The sequence below is a fragment of the Poecilia reticulata genome, chromosome 16 (genome assembly GCF_904066995.2).
Source record: "Poecilia reticulata chromosome 16, P_reticulata-male-v2, whole genome shotgun sequence".
NCBI classification, from domain to species: Eukaryota; Metazoa; Chordata; class Actinopteri; order Cyprinodontiformes; family Poeciliidae; genus Poecilia; species Poecilia reticulata.
In genome coordinates this window covers 30484047-30497367 of record NC_088845.1, presented here as the reverse complement: position 1 = coordinate 30497367, position 13321 = coordinate 30484047, and the positions used below count along the sequence as shown (strand labels likewise).

Below are 13321 nucleotides of genomic sequence, written 5' to 3'. Positions count from 1 at the left end.
TTTTAATGTATACTTGCATACACTAAAATGTATGTACTCCATATACTCCTATATTCCATTTTTGACTATATAGCAGATGCAATTAAAAATGTTTCGCACAAAAAAAATCATATTTAGTGCTAAGTCAGCAGCTGAGTAAAGTATTTCTTACATAGTGCAAGTAAAATGCTCAATATCAAATAAAATGCTCAATATTTACACTCTGCTTTTTACATCATATTCTGCTTTCATTAGTTAAGTGAACAAGTTGTCCTGTGCCTAAAAGGCATGCCTCAACCTTTGTGGTCTAGTAAATAGTTAAAAATGTTGGTGCAGGTAACAATAAATACACAGAAGTTTAAGTACAGTAGATTTACAGCGTAAATCTTTACACTTAAAAATTAGAAACAATCCACCATTTGCTTTGCTTACCATTTATCCCATGGGTAAAAAAAAATCTATTTGCTTTTTATGTGCCTAATTTTACTAATCCATTAATGAAGATAAGATTACTGAAGAAAACATTTCAAGGTGGACTGTAGAAATTAAATAGATGAGGTATCACTAAAGAGCAATAAACTTGTGCTTTAGTTTTTAATTTAGTCTTGTTTTTAGACACTTAATATTCTGTAAAGTGTTTGCTTGTTCAATAAATATTATTTTGAAGCATACTAAGTCAAGTTTGTTGAAGGATAAAATTGGGCACGTCACAGCAATACGTCATTGGTTATTACCAGGAGCAGTCCGTTCTTGTCTAGAATGCAGTAGGCTGCTGAAAGTCCTTTTCTCCCTCCATTTTGGCACCGATTCCCCAAATAAGCTCTAAAAATTTAGAAACAATTATTGTTAGTGGATTTGTAAACCTAGTTTTGGAATTGTGTCATTAGGAGTGGTTAATTAAAGTAGGTTGTGACAGTGAGTGATTTGAAATAATTTCAAATAAGGGATTGCTGGTCTTATGACAGTTGCTATCTATGGTATTTATCAGACAAATATGTCAGCCCTTAATTGATTGCACTGGCTCTTCTGTGGACTTTGCAAATAGACACAGATAAGGTAAAGTAAAGAGAAAGTTTCACATGTTCTAGAGCCATGAGATGTCCTAAGGAATGTTAAATCCTTGGAACAAATCATTGGTGCCTTTGCTACATTCTGTGATCTGACTCCCTGTTTAATGAGTTAGTGTTCCCTAGTAATTATATTACCATTACAGTTTTCCTTTTTTGGCAAACTTATTTGATATAGACCTCCCTATTAACTGCATTTTGTAATGCGTGAGACGACAATTTGTTGGTACACAACCTTATACTGGTAATTACATAAATGTATATTTTCGAAACTTTAAAAACTTTCTAGGGTTTTATTCTGTAACATAATGTTAACCAACAGGAATCACCCAATGGTGGGTGCACCGGATTCAGTCTGATCAGAAGCCTTACCACCCAGCTTACTTCTTTCAAAATTATGGAGCAGCAGCTATATTCTCTGCTCTGGCCTATGACAAAGGAAACTCAGAGCAGCTCCTTTAATCCAGGATTCTGTTCTTTTAGTCAAGATTTCTATTTTCATCTAGCCATCTATGAGAACTGGAGTGTACATAGAATGCTATATTATTATCTTTGCTTCTTTGGTTCAGCTGGTTTTCACCATTGCAGACTTGAGTACTGTCTGGTTTGCTGCAAACAAGGCTCCATCAGTTTCCCATTCTATCGTACCATCACTTCTGAGCAAAACAAACAGATAATCAAACCCTTCTGCTTGAAGGAACAGTCCACTTTTTTCTATTCAAGAACTTTGGCGTTGCTCTAAAAGGACCTGACTCTTATCCCAGCCGCCACACACATGGCTGTAAATTGCTTTAATGCATCCTGAAGGTCATAGCTTGCAATACCAACAGAACCACAGTCTGTAAAATGCAAAAATGACAGTAAGTCTCCTAAAGCTCTTGCTGTTATACAATGGCTGGATTGCTCTTATGGCTCCCACATACTCAGACATTCTCTGTGTATTCTGCGAACTCCACATGCACTGTTCATAGACTGTTGAGATGTCATAGTAGAGCATACTGATTACCAATATTCCTTGTGACAAATTCCTTCATTTCCCACAATCTGAATGGATACTAGCAAGTTTGATAAGCTAGCTGAGTGCCTAGCCATATTTCTTCTCCACTAGGGAAGCCACAGCCACCTGTCAGTGCGGCACAGACGATGACAGTCACGCTTTGTCCTTGTAAGTTGTTGCACCGACTCTCAATTTTGTCAGCGTGATGTTGCATACAAAACAGTTTGATGTGACACATTCCCAGTTTACTGTGTGACACCAAGTACATGTACATGGTAGTAAATATTGACTTTTGTGCGGATGTGACCGGCAGATGTCTGCTTCGAGGACGGATGCATTTGGTGCAGTAATACCACCAAATGCTTTGAAGAACTTCCATCACCTCCTTACCAAATCTTTACCCTTGCAAATATCAAAGCTGAAATGCACTCTCTGGTTACCCATCTTAAATATTCAGACCACCTCTTTGTTATGCCATTTCTTAGGTTTTGTCATAATGGGCCACCCACAACACCATAAAACAATATTTGAGAAGTCATGTTAGCCCCACATTGTCCAAAGCCTCAAGTCTTTTGGCTGTGTGGAGATTTTAACAGCTTCTTCAACCCTGTAAGTCCATTCAGCATCACTGATCTTCTGCTTTGTTGCATGCCAGAATTTTCTAGAGGCCGCCTGCATGGTTGTGTTCTGTTTTTGTGGTCATGAGGAGAGCCAACCAAGTCCTAAAGACTTGCTTTTTCATCTTGATCATCTTAATTATCTCAGTTGCCAGTTTTGTCCACCACCAGCCTGCTATTTTCACAAACTACATGTAGGCTGTGTTTTGCCTGATCTTATTCTGGACAAACGGAGAAACCTCTCTAGGAGCTGTGAGAAAAAATTCAGTAATAGAGTCCAAAGCAGATGATCAGCTGATGGTTCTGCTCTTCTCTCCATCCAAGTGTCCAAGACATAAGCCACTGATCTGCTGTCAATAGAAGAATGATATTTCATTTTTGGCTTAAAGTGACCTGGTACCAAATACACTTAAGGTGCAGATTATATTCAGATCAGGAGGGCTATTCCTCCAGATCACATCCTTCCAGGTGTCTCAGTTATTACTCACATGGGAGTTGACATTGCCAAGAAGAACAACAGAATGTTCAGTTTACCTCTTTATTCAGTGAACCATACTCATCTGGTTTAGATAATCTGAACGGCTGTTTGGAGCATAAGTATAAGCAATCAAAAACTTCTCTTTTATAACTCAATGAGATAACCCTATCACTGGGGATCCTCAGCAGGGTGGCTTGCAATTAACCCAACACCAGTGTAATGTTTCTGCCTCAAGGTAAATCTGGACTTTCTGTCCTGGCACTGAGGTGGCATTCCACGTCCATAGAAGTAGATTATTACCCCCGGAATCAACAACTACAGGTTGCTACCTTCCACCTGGCTCACTTGGCACATGACCTCAGCTTCCCCTACTGCAGGTGATGAACCAATGAGAAGTTGGCTTCCTGTTGCTTTGCCTGTATCCTTAGTCACAGGAACCAAAGCTTGAGCTTAATTTGCTCCCCAAAACAACCAAACAAAGATGAGACAAGCTTTTTTTTGATCAAGTAACACATTGTTAGAGCAGTGGGATTCTTTTCAGTTTTGGAATCATTACTGCTACCGACCGTGCTTTGGCTCACTAAGCTGCCATTAGTAGTTTGTACTTGAATGTAAAGGTGTGTTGGAGCTTGTGTGACAGCACATGTGTTGGCATGGTATTTGTGTACATTTCCAGGAATTTATCTCTGTTGTTTGGAGGATGTCTTCATGTTTTTTATTTGATTTGTACACAGTGTGTATAAAACAAGAAATAGACTTAATTAATAAAAATAAAAAGAACGTTGAGACAATATAAATACCTCGGCTTATATCTCTAAATCTTACCACTGTATCTGCTGTTGATGCTAATCCAATCTGACCTTTGGATTGCTTTTGTTTTGCTCAAAGCCTGTGGCAACAGTGAAAAGCTTCCTGCCAAAAAGCTGTTTACCATGCTGCAGCAAGAAACACTGACCGTGCCAGCTACTTAATGAAATACGATGAGTGCCTGGCTGTTCTCACATCCAACATTCCCAAAACACCCTAATGAGGGTTTCTGCTTCTAATTTATTTCCAAGATCCAAGATGGTGTTCACAAAGAACTGGGTATATTATAATAAAACAGGTGCATAATTAAACTTTTAGGGGACCACATGCTCATGACAGCTCCCCTTAAATGCTATAAACACTCAAATAAGCCAACAAACTTTCATCCCTTGCCAGTCCTCTCATTGAAGTGGCTCTGCCAGCACATTTGCTTTGCATGTGGGAGCATTGTTGATGCTGTGTCGTCTTTGCTGTCTTTTGTTGAACTGCAATGTCTTCTAATGTGCTCACACACATATACTTTGCACAAATTTGAGCACACAACTTGCATATTACACACTTATGATTTATGTCTTGTTGTATAATGCAGTAGGGATTGTTAATGCCTAAAAAACATGACCTTGCATAGTTTACCACAGTGCCAAATGCATCAAATAGACATGGTTTTGGGTACGCTGTGTATGTCAGTGATGTCGAGGTAAGACTCACTGTATTTGTCATGTCTGAAGTTTCTTACCCCTTTTTTCCCTCGTCCCTTTATCCCTTTTTATCAAATTCTCACACTTTTTGCCTTGTAGTAGAGACGGCAGTCTTCAGAAGTCAAAGCTTGCAGAAGTGGAGCTCACACCTCTTGTCACAGTTCTGAACCACCCAGGAGTAGAAGAAAGAGAAGAATAAAGAGAGCCTTGGAGGAAAAAGAGGGAGGGAAACAGAGGAGTTAAACGATTGCAGAGCTGAGAAAAAGATCAACTCTGTGACATGTCCCGCACTCGAAACACCATATTCTCTGTGTGACTGAATGAAAAACGAAGCACATTTCTGACATTTTCCAACCATTGTTAGGATAACACACATTCTATTTTCACTAAAATCACCGTTGGAAAAAGAAAAAAACTTCTTTGTTTCCGTTGCATTGTTGGTTATGCATGTGTGCGCACACACAGTGACTCATCAAAAACTATATATGCAGAACAGTGTCCACTGCAGGGGGAGAGAGACAGAGACTGCGGCAGCAGCGTGTCGGTTGGTCTGTGTTACCCAGAAAGCAGTTGAGCACAATATCGCAACACCAACACCGTGAGTGAAACAATGACTGGGGCAGCCTACTATATAAAGTACTCGGGGACCACTTCTTTACAAGTGTGGATGTGTAATAATAGAGTACGGAACAAATTGGCAACCCAAACTGAAGCGTCTATTCTATTCGCCTTATATATGAAAATAGTTTTAAAATAGGCCATTCATTGAAGGTGCGCCTTATAATCCGGTGCGCCTTATAGTGTGGAAAATACGGTAATGTAATGGTAAAGGCATAATAATAATTTTAGTAGAGATAGAGAAAAACACAATAAATTATGCAAATTGAACTTATTGAAGTCCCTTTAATTTATCACGTGGTTAATTGATTTATTGCGACAGGCCTAGTTCAGTGCAAGTTGTTAAATGTAGCATTTTACCTTTTACAATGGAGAGAAAAAATGCAATAATCCTACCAAGAAATCTGTATTTTCTGTGTTTAGTTGAAGCATCCAAGTGAGTAAATTCTGATAAGATATTTTTCTATAGAAATCAGCTTCGTGGCTATGATGGGCACAAGTGCTTTGTTGCCCTGTGTACACTACTATTTCTTGTCTGGGGATATTCATGTTTGTTAAATGTATTATGTATTTTATCAAAATGACTGAAGAACGTTGTAGGATTTGAATAAGTGATAGGCAGGTAGTTGTGTTGTGTATCAAAAAAAATACCTTTAGGAGATTTGGAAATGATTAAACAAATAGAAGGAACACTAAATAGGGAGTTTGTGTGCATGTCAGATGATAAATGAGACCATGGTCCGTTGAGGTTCTGATGGACAGAGACTCAGAGGTTTCCATCTCAATGCTCTGTTACCTCATCCCCCAGAACACTCAGCTCATCTTGTCATGTGTCTAGAATCTCACAAGTTCTCTCTCTGCACTGCGGACGTATGAAATGTTAAATGTGTAGAGATGTATTTCAGGCTCAGGTTTCTAGGGTGTTCATCTTTTCACATAAATCATCGTCAAAGTTGTGACAACGGGGGAGAACAGGGTCAGAAAACTCGACCTACTTGCCAAGTAACCAAGGAAAGCTTGGCTTACCCGTTGTACTTCTTCGCTCTAACTGTTGGAATCTAGTTCATTTTACTTGGGCCTTTTTGCTGAGTGATTTTTATTTATTTATTTATTTTAATGTGGTGCTGTTTTTATTGAACAATAAAATTTATATACTTGAGTGCATCTCTATCAATTCGACCAAGCGATTATTTGCTCATTTGGAACACATTGGAACATCATCATAATCATCATAATCTTGCCTGTTCTGTCCTTTCTTTTGCAGGAGCAAAAGGTCATCAGTCCCCACCTCAGAGTGTATTTTTGAGCTTCCGCATTTTGCTGTACAGGCCACAAGGCCTCAGACACTTTTGCTTCAAGCAATCTGTCAGAGCTGGACCCACAGTATGGTGAATGGATCCGCAGTGCCAATCAGTGAAAGTCTGGTCAATGAGGTGTTCAAAGCTCCAGGTAAGCAACATCTATGTGAAGTGAGACGATATTTGCCATTTCCAAAAAAAAGCAAAGTTATAGTATAAACTTTTACAATCTTATCAGTGACTACTTTATGTTTTTCCTTCTGTTTGTGTGTGTAAGATTAAGTGCTATTTCCTCTGGACTTTTTCAGTGTCACACAGACTTTTAGATAAGTCTTCATTTTACTATACATTTGCTTTTAGTGCTGCAGACACTTTCAAAGAAAAAGTATCCCTCTACTTACAATGAGAAGTATTTGCAACTCCAAATGGTTCCACATGTGAATTTTCTTGGTTTTTCTCATGCAGTTGTGAGCTAAAAATATCAACACTGTAATCCCACTTGATATAATGAACAAAGTTTTTAGTTATAAAACAAAGACACATTCACATGTTTAGTTTTAGGTGGGTGCATCTAAAATTCCTTTAATTGAGCTTAGGTTTTAAAATCTTGTTTATGTACCTCGAACGAAGAAATGAGTGAGATGCATGTGAGGGATATGAATCAGATTAGTAGAGTAGTAAAGTTCTTTATGAATAAACTGGATCGTTAATGCCAAACAAATTCAGCTGAGAAATCTGAAGCTGGCTATAACTTATAGTGAGTTGGGTCTTGTGAAACATTTTACAGTTATTTCTCAGGGCTTAACTAAAGTGTGAGACTATGACTAAGAACAAGTCACCCCGAGTGCAGCTAGTAATCTGGAGCCAATTCCTTAAGCAGGGGTGCAAAAGATTCTGCAAATTTTCTCCAGATACATTGAGTTGCAGAAGACAGTTAAAGATGTACTTTTTAAAAAAAATGAGAGCTACCATACCTACTGTCAAGTGTGAAATTATGTAATGCTTCATTTCACCAAGAATCCCTTAAGGGTTAATTAATAAATGTTACCCCTTTTTAACGAAAAGGAGATCATAAATTTATCAAAACAGTAGCACGTCTTATGACGGTAGCATCTGAACTGTTCTCTGGAGGGCCAGGGATTTTCCAACTCATTAGGATCATGTTGTTTGGTATGCTGTCAACATTCTCCTTCAGCCAGGCCAACTGAGCTACCTTTTTTACTGTTGTGTGGCTGCCAAAATGTATGAAACTAGTCTCCCATGAAGTGAAGTCAAATATTCCTCTTCCCCCATTTTGCTGTTTTCTTGGAATGTGTCTTGAAAAGTGACATGGAGAAACATTTACACATCTGGCCAATATGCTGGCAGGTCAGGAAAAGTAGGGTGGAGGGGTCTTAATAGGGGGACTGAAGTCTCAGAATGCATGAGAGTGAAGGGGAAAAAGGTGATGCATTAGGTCAGACTCTTTTAGTAAGGAAAATACTCACCATAAATTATATAACCAAAACCAAATATTTTGGATTGTGTATCTCCATTTGAAGATGTGTCTATACTTTCCTCTTTGCAATCGTCTTTTCCCACACTAATGTGAGTGTTGTAGTTAAGTGGAAAATTAAAAGCGAAGAGGGTAAAGAAAAGTAAGGTCGATCAACTTGAATTTAAAAAACAAAAACTTGTTTACTTTCTGACTTTAGTTGTTCCTGGTGCTGTGCAGGAACCACTGAGTTTCCCACGGGAACTTACCTTTCCACTTACTTTTTTCAGCAAAATAATCCAGTCCTTTACCTGGTACAGGTTAAGGCTTGTCATGAAGATAAAGATTTATATTCATAACAATATGTATTTTCAATGTACCAAATTTGCAGTGCTCAAGATGAGGCTGAAAAAATATAGATAACAAAGCTGTTTGCATTTTAAACATTTGGTTTTGTAGCATTTTAGGAAAAGACTCCTTTTCTTTTCCTTTTGATGTTGCTGAGCCTTTCAGTGGTGGAAGGTGTTTCATATTGAGGTCTAGCACAGTTGGTCAGTGTCCTTTGTGAGGGAGAGCTATTTGCATATGGAGTACATTTAGTTAGAGGGAAATTGGACTGTTTAGTTGCTGGGGAAACATTTCTGCTTCAGTGTTATTACATGCTTCTGAAGGTTAATCTGAAGAGTTGAGATAAAGAAAAAATTGCAACTCCAATAAAATGAGTTCAGTAGGTATGTTTCCAATATCACATGAATTTTGAGCAAATTTTTAAGATGTTGCAAAAAGAGGCAAGAAAGGGATACAGGTGTGTTTCCAGCTGTTGGTTTGGAGCAAATCAACCAGGACAGTGTTTAAATTCCCAGAGAACAGTGACACTTTTGAACAGACATCTGTAATGCATGACACTTTGTTTTTCAGTCATCCATCTGTGGTGAGTAAGAATCTGTAATAGCTTTGTGCTGTTAGATGAAGAAATTGGGTCTATTTTCTCTAAGTTTTTGATCTTCGTTGCTGTTATAACTACTACATACTCCTTAGCTTCTTCGCTTCAGTAACGCTGGCTCAAGTTTATTAGAGTCTTTTGTAGTCGAGCTGTTTTCATCTTTATTTCCATTTAAATTGTATTTAAAGTTATATTATTTTTGTATTTTTTCTTTAAAGTTTGATAATAAATTTCTTCTGACATGGCCTCACCTAACAGTAATCTATTTCTCTCTTTTTAACTTTCTGGATATAGCCATGGTTAAAACATTTGAGGTCCCTTTGTGGCTAGCGGAGCAGCAGTAGTAATAGTGAGAAAGTAGGGCCAGTAATTCCTGTCTGCTTTAGGGCAATATTACACCCTGATTCCACCACACACTGACCATACTGACCTCCCACACATTTCTCAGATCTGTATGCATCGGTGGGAGAGGCCACTGTGCTGCTTCTGCATTGTGTGTGTGTGTGCGAGTTTACTACTACTACCATGTAAATAGCACTGCGAGTATATAAACATGTAATTTTGTTGAAGCACAAATCCTCTTATGTTAGCTGTAGCTTAGTAGTAACAAAACTGCGTCAGCTGTTTCAGCATCTGTATAATCTTAATTCTCGACGTGCACACTTGATAAACTTGACTTTTTCTTCACATCTCCCTTGTCTTGAAGGATCATTTGAAAAGACAAAGGTAAGATCATTTAAATCATCGCAGCACTCGCTTTTCCCATCAGTGATTGATTAAACTTTGATCCAGCCACCACAGCTGCTTTTCTGGCCACAGAACTCTGTGGTGGTCTGGTCTACAACATGATGAGGGGGAGGTACTGGTAGATGTCGGTGGATGGTGGTCACCAGCCATGTTCTGGATGATTGCCGGGGGATATATGAGCTGTGACATAGCTTTAGCATGACAGATCCTCAGGAGAAAGAACAGAGGAAGAGAGAGTGAATGTTTTAATGAGCAGAATAAAAAAAGAAAAGGAACCTGAAGGCTGAAAGGGAAAGTGACAGGAAGAGGGAAATAAAGCAACTTAAGAGTTTGGGACCAACATCAGTGCCCAAAGTTACAACTGGCCGTTGGTTCCCTTTATTACACACAGCTCTGGCGCCTCTTTGAGTGTCAGGTTTGGCATATGGACAAAGAGACAGGCATATGCATAGATGTGTGCCTACCTTTATCATTTCTGGATCATATGTGCACTTTTGAACTCACACCATGTGATCCCATTTAGGGCAAATGACTCAAAAATGTTGAACTAGAGCAAGTCAGTGCTCTCACTGCATATCAACCAGATGGATGTTGATATTAAAGAAAGACCTGGGATATTACGCACAGTGCAGTCATTATTAAAACAAGTCATTTGTTTTTGTTTCTTCTCATGCTTAAATCTTGAAAAGAGAGACTAGATTGTGGGGTTTGTGGGGTTGCTGATGACCAAAAGAAATGGAAAAAAAAAAAATCTTGCATCACCAGAACTTGTTTTTTACCTTTTTTCACACTGACATACCCCGTTGCTTGGAAACAAATGTCATTTCTGAGATCATGTAGTAATAGTTGTAATGTAATAGTTTTAATGCATTTTTGTACTGCATGAAAAATACTTGTTTTTTTCTGTCTCTACTAGTTATCCTGACAGTAGAATGATCAGGGAGGGTTCGGTTTGTTACCGAGTTGCTCTAATGAACTTTTTAGGAAACATGATGTTCAACATCTATTAATTGAGACAAGTTGGAGGAACAAGCAGCTTTGTCTTGTCAGCTAATAAGCCCAGACAGTTTTTGCAAAGATTGTTTGGATACATTTCAGTGTTTTACAGTGAGAGTGAAAGACAGAAGGACCAGAGGTTTCCTTTGGTCTGTGGTTGTCAGAAATGTCAGTAAAGAGATGAGGAATTAAATGAAAGCCCTAAGATGTCTGTTTCAGCGTAGCCTGGCCCCTCACTCAAATATCCATACTTCTTTGAAGAGGTAACTTATTGGTTTGGGAGAAAATTCTTCCTGTCTTCTTGTCTGCTTCACAAATTGACATCAGGACAAGAAGAAAGCTAGAGGGAAAGGAAAGAGAATGGGCTTTTTCATCTACATGCAACCTTATTTCTGACATTAAAGACACGTTGTGTCAGCATTAGAGAACTGATAAATAAATCTTGCATGGAACTTGAGACAGTTCTTGTCAATGAAAACTTCAATGGACTACAGACGGCCTTTATTCCATCCATGGCAGATTGTGATGATGTTTTAAGTCACTCCAGATTCGGTCTTTCCCTACATTTCTTTTGTCTTACTGAAGCTGTCTGCACCTTCACTGTTGCTCCTTTTAGTCACTAGCTAACAAGTGATGCCAGTGGAGTCAAGCGTCAGAGTTTGTTGACTCATGATTAGACTTCCAAATGCTTAATATGTTTATATTTAATGCCATGAATGGACCTCAAAGTGGCTTCTGTTTCCTCCATAAAAAAAGACATATTTATTATTGTGATGGTAGTTTTGATTGTGGCAAACCCAGAGTTTCTTTCCTTTACCATGCTAACCATGTCCTCACCACTCTGAGTTTCAAGTTCCCACATGCTTCATCCAAAGTCAAAATGTAGTCACGCAGTCACATGGTTTCAGGATGTTGGCATTTACACACACCTGTCATACGACGCCATAGACCACCTAGGGAAGACCCCTCCCGCTTCTCTTTACGTACTGAGCCCACCTGCCATTCCCACTCCCTCCTTGCATTCTCTATTTTGCGTTTATGAAATGGTCACGAAGAGAGTCCCACACTTTTTTGCAGAGAGCCTGCTCCATGGACAATGACATTACAATTTCCATCCAGGAGTTTTCAATCTTTTTATTGTAGTAGTTATTTAGTGAACAACTGTACAAATGTACACAATTCCTCACCAGATTCATCAGATTCTTGAAATTATTTATGTCTTCTGCGGATACAAAAACCATATAGTGGAAGAAGACTAGTTGAAGAGAAAAATCATAGCAAAAATAAACAGCTGAGCACATTCCTCGATAATCACAGAAACTCTTGACCTATCACACAACACTTTGAGCAGATATGAGCAAAACAAAGCTTTTTTTTTGTCATGCTTCTATATCAATGAGAACCTATTTCTACACTTTTGATGCAATATGTGGGAGCCTTTAGCCTTCCAGTCACTAAGCTCAGGTTTGAACAATGGACAACCCTCCCAGGTGACCAATAGTTAAATGTTTCAATCCATGGCAACTGAATTGTCATAGATTACCATGTAGTGTGTCCAAGATGTCCTTTGTGACTGCAATAATGCACATATTCATATTGTCATGACTGAGATTCAATATTTTGTGCAAAATGTGAAATAGACAAAAATGGACTGATCTTATATAGTACTATTTCACTCACCTTTCCTAGCATTTAGAAGGTACCAAAAATGTGTTTTAATGTTTTACTCAGTAGTGGCTCACAACTTTGTTTTGGAAAGGTAAATAGAAATATTATGCAAATTTACATACTGTGGCCTTGGTTTATAAAATATCAGAGGCAACGACTTGTTGACTATTACAGTGTCAGTACCTGCACTTCTATTGATAATATTTAAATAAGCAGAGCAAAAGATGTGAAAGAATCGGTGAAAAGGAAGAGTTATGAGAGCCCAAACCATTTCAACAGAAGCCTTTATTTTGATCTGAAAGGCGATTCTTAAAATTAAAAGCATAGAAACTTTTTTTTATGGTTTGGTTGATTAATGGCAAAGATTCTTCAAGAGTTCTTAACATGAATCATCTAGGACATGAAACAAAATCCACTGTGAGAATAATATGTTTTAAAGCACCCGGAGCAGACTCTGGATGTTACCAAGTCCTAAATTAATGACAGACTGAAATAAATCTGTTTGTATTTATTTCATCTTGTAGTGTCTACAGAGCTGACTCCCTGCTGAGAGCCAATGGTCCCATCTGAGGGTAGTGACTAGTGCCAGCCGAGCACATAGCTTCACGTCAAAAGGCCATAAATTTCCGCTGTAACACCCATTGAAGTGCCTCACCAGCACTAAAACCTCAGTCTTGGCTACCACCACACACAGACCCAGCAGTTCCCTCAAAGCTTAGATATAAATATTGATCCCCATGGATTATTAGTAAACAAGAATGCTTTGCTTGTTATTTTATTAGTTTTCTCTCATCAAGAGAAAATGCACAAGTAGTAGAGCCTTTATGACTTATAGATACACAGGGGTGTTAAGATCTGAAGCGAGGGAGAGCACAGAGTATTTCCAAGTTGCTTTTAAGCAATAAAGAGACTGGTTTATCGTCATTAGCTGTGG

General features: G+C 38.5%; 1 protein-coding gene across 5 annotated transcripts in view; it reads left to right on the top strand.

Annotated features, from left to right (window-relative positions):
- vps13b (vacuolar protein sorting 13 homolog B) overlaps nt 1–13321 on the top strand; it is a 312384-nt gene that overhangs the window by 52278 nt on the left and 246785 nt on the right. For all 5 annotated transcript variants that reach the window (XM_008432898.3, XM_008432900.3, XM_081617077.1 and 2 more), the window contains exon 17: nt 6526–6710. In XM_008432898.3, coding sequence (XP_008431120.2) covers nt 6526–6710 — 185 coding nt within the window. The remainder of the gene's footprint in view (nt 1–6525; nt 6711–13321) is intronic.